The sequence below is a fragment of the Cicer arietinum genome, chromosome 4 (genome assembly GCF_000331145.2).
Source record: "Cicer arietinum cultivar CDC Frontier isolate Library 1 chromosome 4, Cicar.CDCFrontier_v2.0, whole genome shotgun sequence".
NCBI lineage: Eukaryota > Viridiplantae > Streptophyta > Magnoliopsida > Fabales > Fabaceae > Cicer > Cicer arietinum.
The window spans coordinates 16,685,257-16,686,079 of record NC_021163.2 but is presented as its reverse complement, the minus strand read 5'-3'; the positions used below and the strand labels follow the sequence as shown (position 1 = coordinate 16,686,079).

Genomic DNA, 823 nt, shown 5'->3' with positions numbered 1-823 from the left:
AATAAAAGTATTTTTATTTTATTAAATAATAAAAGTATTTTTATTTTATTATTATTATTATTAAAATTATTATTATTATTATTTTTATTATTATACTAATTATTAATATAGCCATTATTATTATTAAATATAATAAATATATTATTTTATCCATCAAAAATTCAAAAAAAAAAAAAAAAATTCCCAAGTGGGAGGTCGCATCCCCAGGATGCGACCATCTGTTGCAGTTAAAAAAAAATTCTTTCAAGAGGTCGCAGCCCCAGGATGCAACTTGCTTCTGGGGCAAAAGTAGGGCAGATTGGTATATTCATTTCAAAGTAGGGTAGATTGGTATTAAAAAACAAAAAAGGGGATATTATAATCAAAAACCCTAAAAAAAAATTATACTGCTTTAGCCTTTTAACAATAAAAATAAAAATGAAATGACGTCAAAACAGTTTCACGGTACAACTGCGTCAACCAATAGTAATAGCATAGAACGTTTCCCCGATCTCCGGTTGTTCAGTTTCATTTCATCGTCATCCATTTCAAATTTGTTTGATAATGCTGTTGATGTATCTCTATAAATATTGCACGTAAACTAAACCCCTTCCCTAATCAGAATCCTAAATCCAGAAGAAAAAATGGGTGTAGGAATATCGGTGTTAATAGCACTAAAAGCAACAACACTCTTCCTATTATTCGCATACCTAAGAACCCTAGGTTTCAACCTCTTATCCATTCCATTCCTCTACGCTTCCTTAATATCCTTTTTAGTATCAATCGCATCAAATCCATCAATCGATCTTCCATTACTCCTAGGCAAAAACTCCGATGGATCTTT

At 30.3% G+C, this 823-nt stretch overlaps 1 protein-coding gene across 1 annotated transcript in view; it reads left to right on the top strand.

Moving 5' to 3' along the window:
• The first annotated feature begins 446 nt into the window (after positions 1-446).
• LOC101490047 (uncharacterized) overlaps positions 447-823 on the top strand; it is a 3,759-nt gene continuing 3,382 nt past the window's right edge. Inside the window, exon 1 of the mRNA XM_073368008.1 lies at positions 447-823. This exon is cut by the window's right edge and continues 2 nt beyond it. Within this exon, the coding sequence (XP_073224109.1) occupies positions 624-823 (200 nt within the window). The 5' untranslated portion in view covers positions 447-623.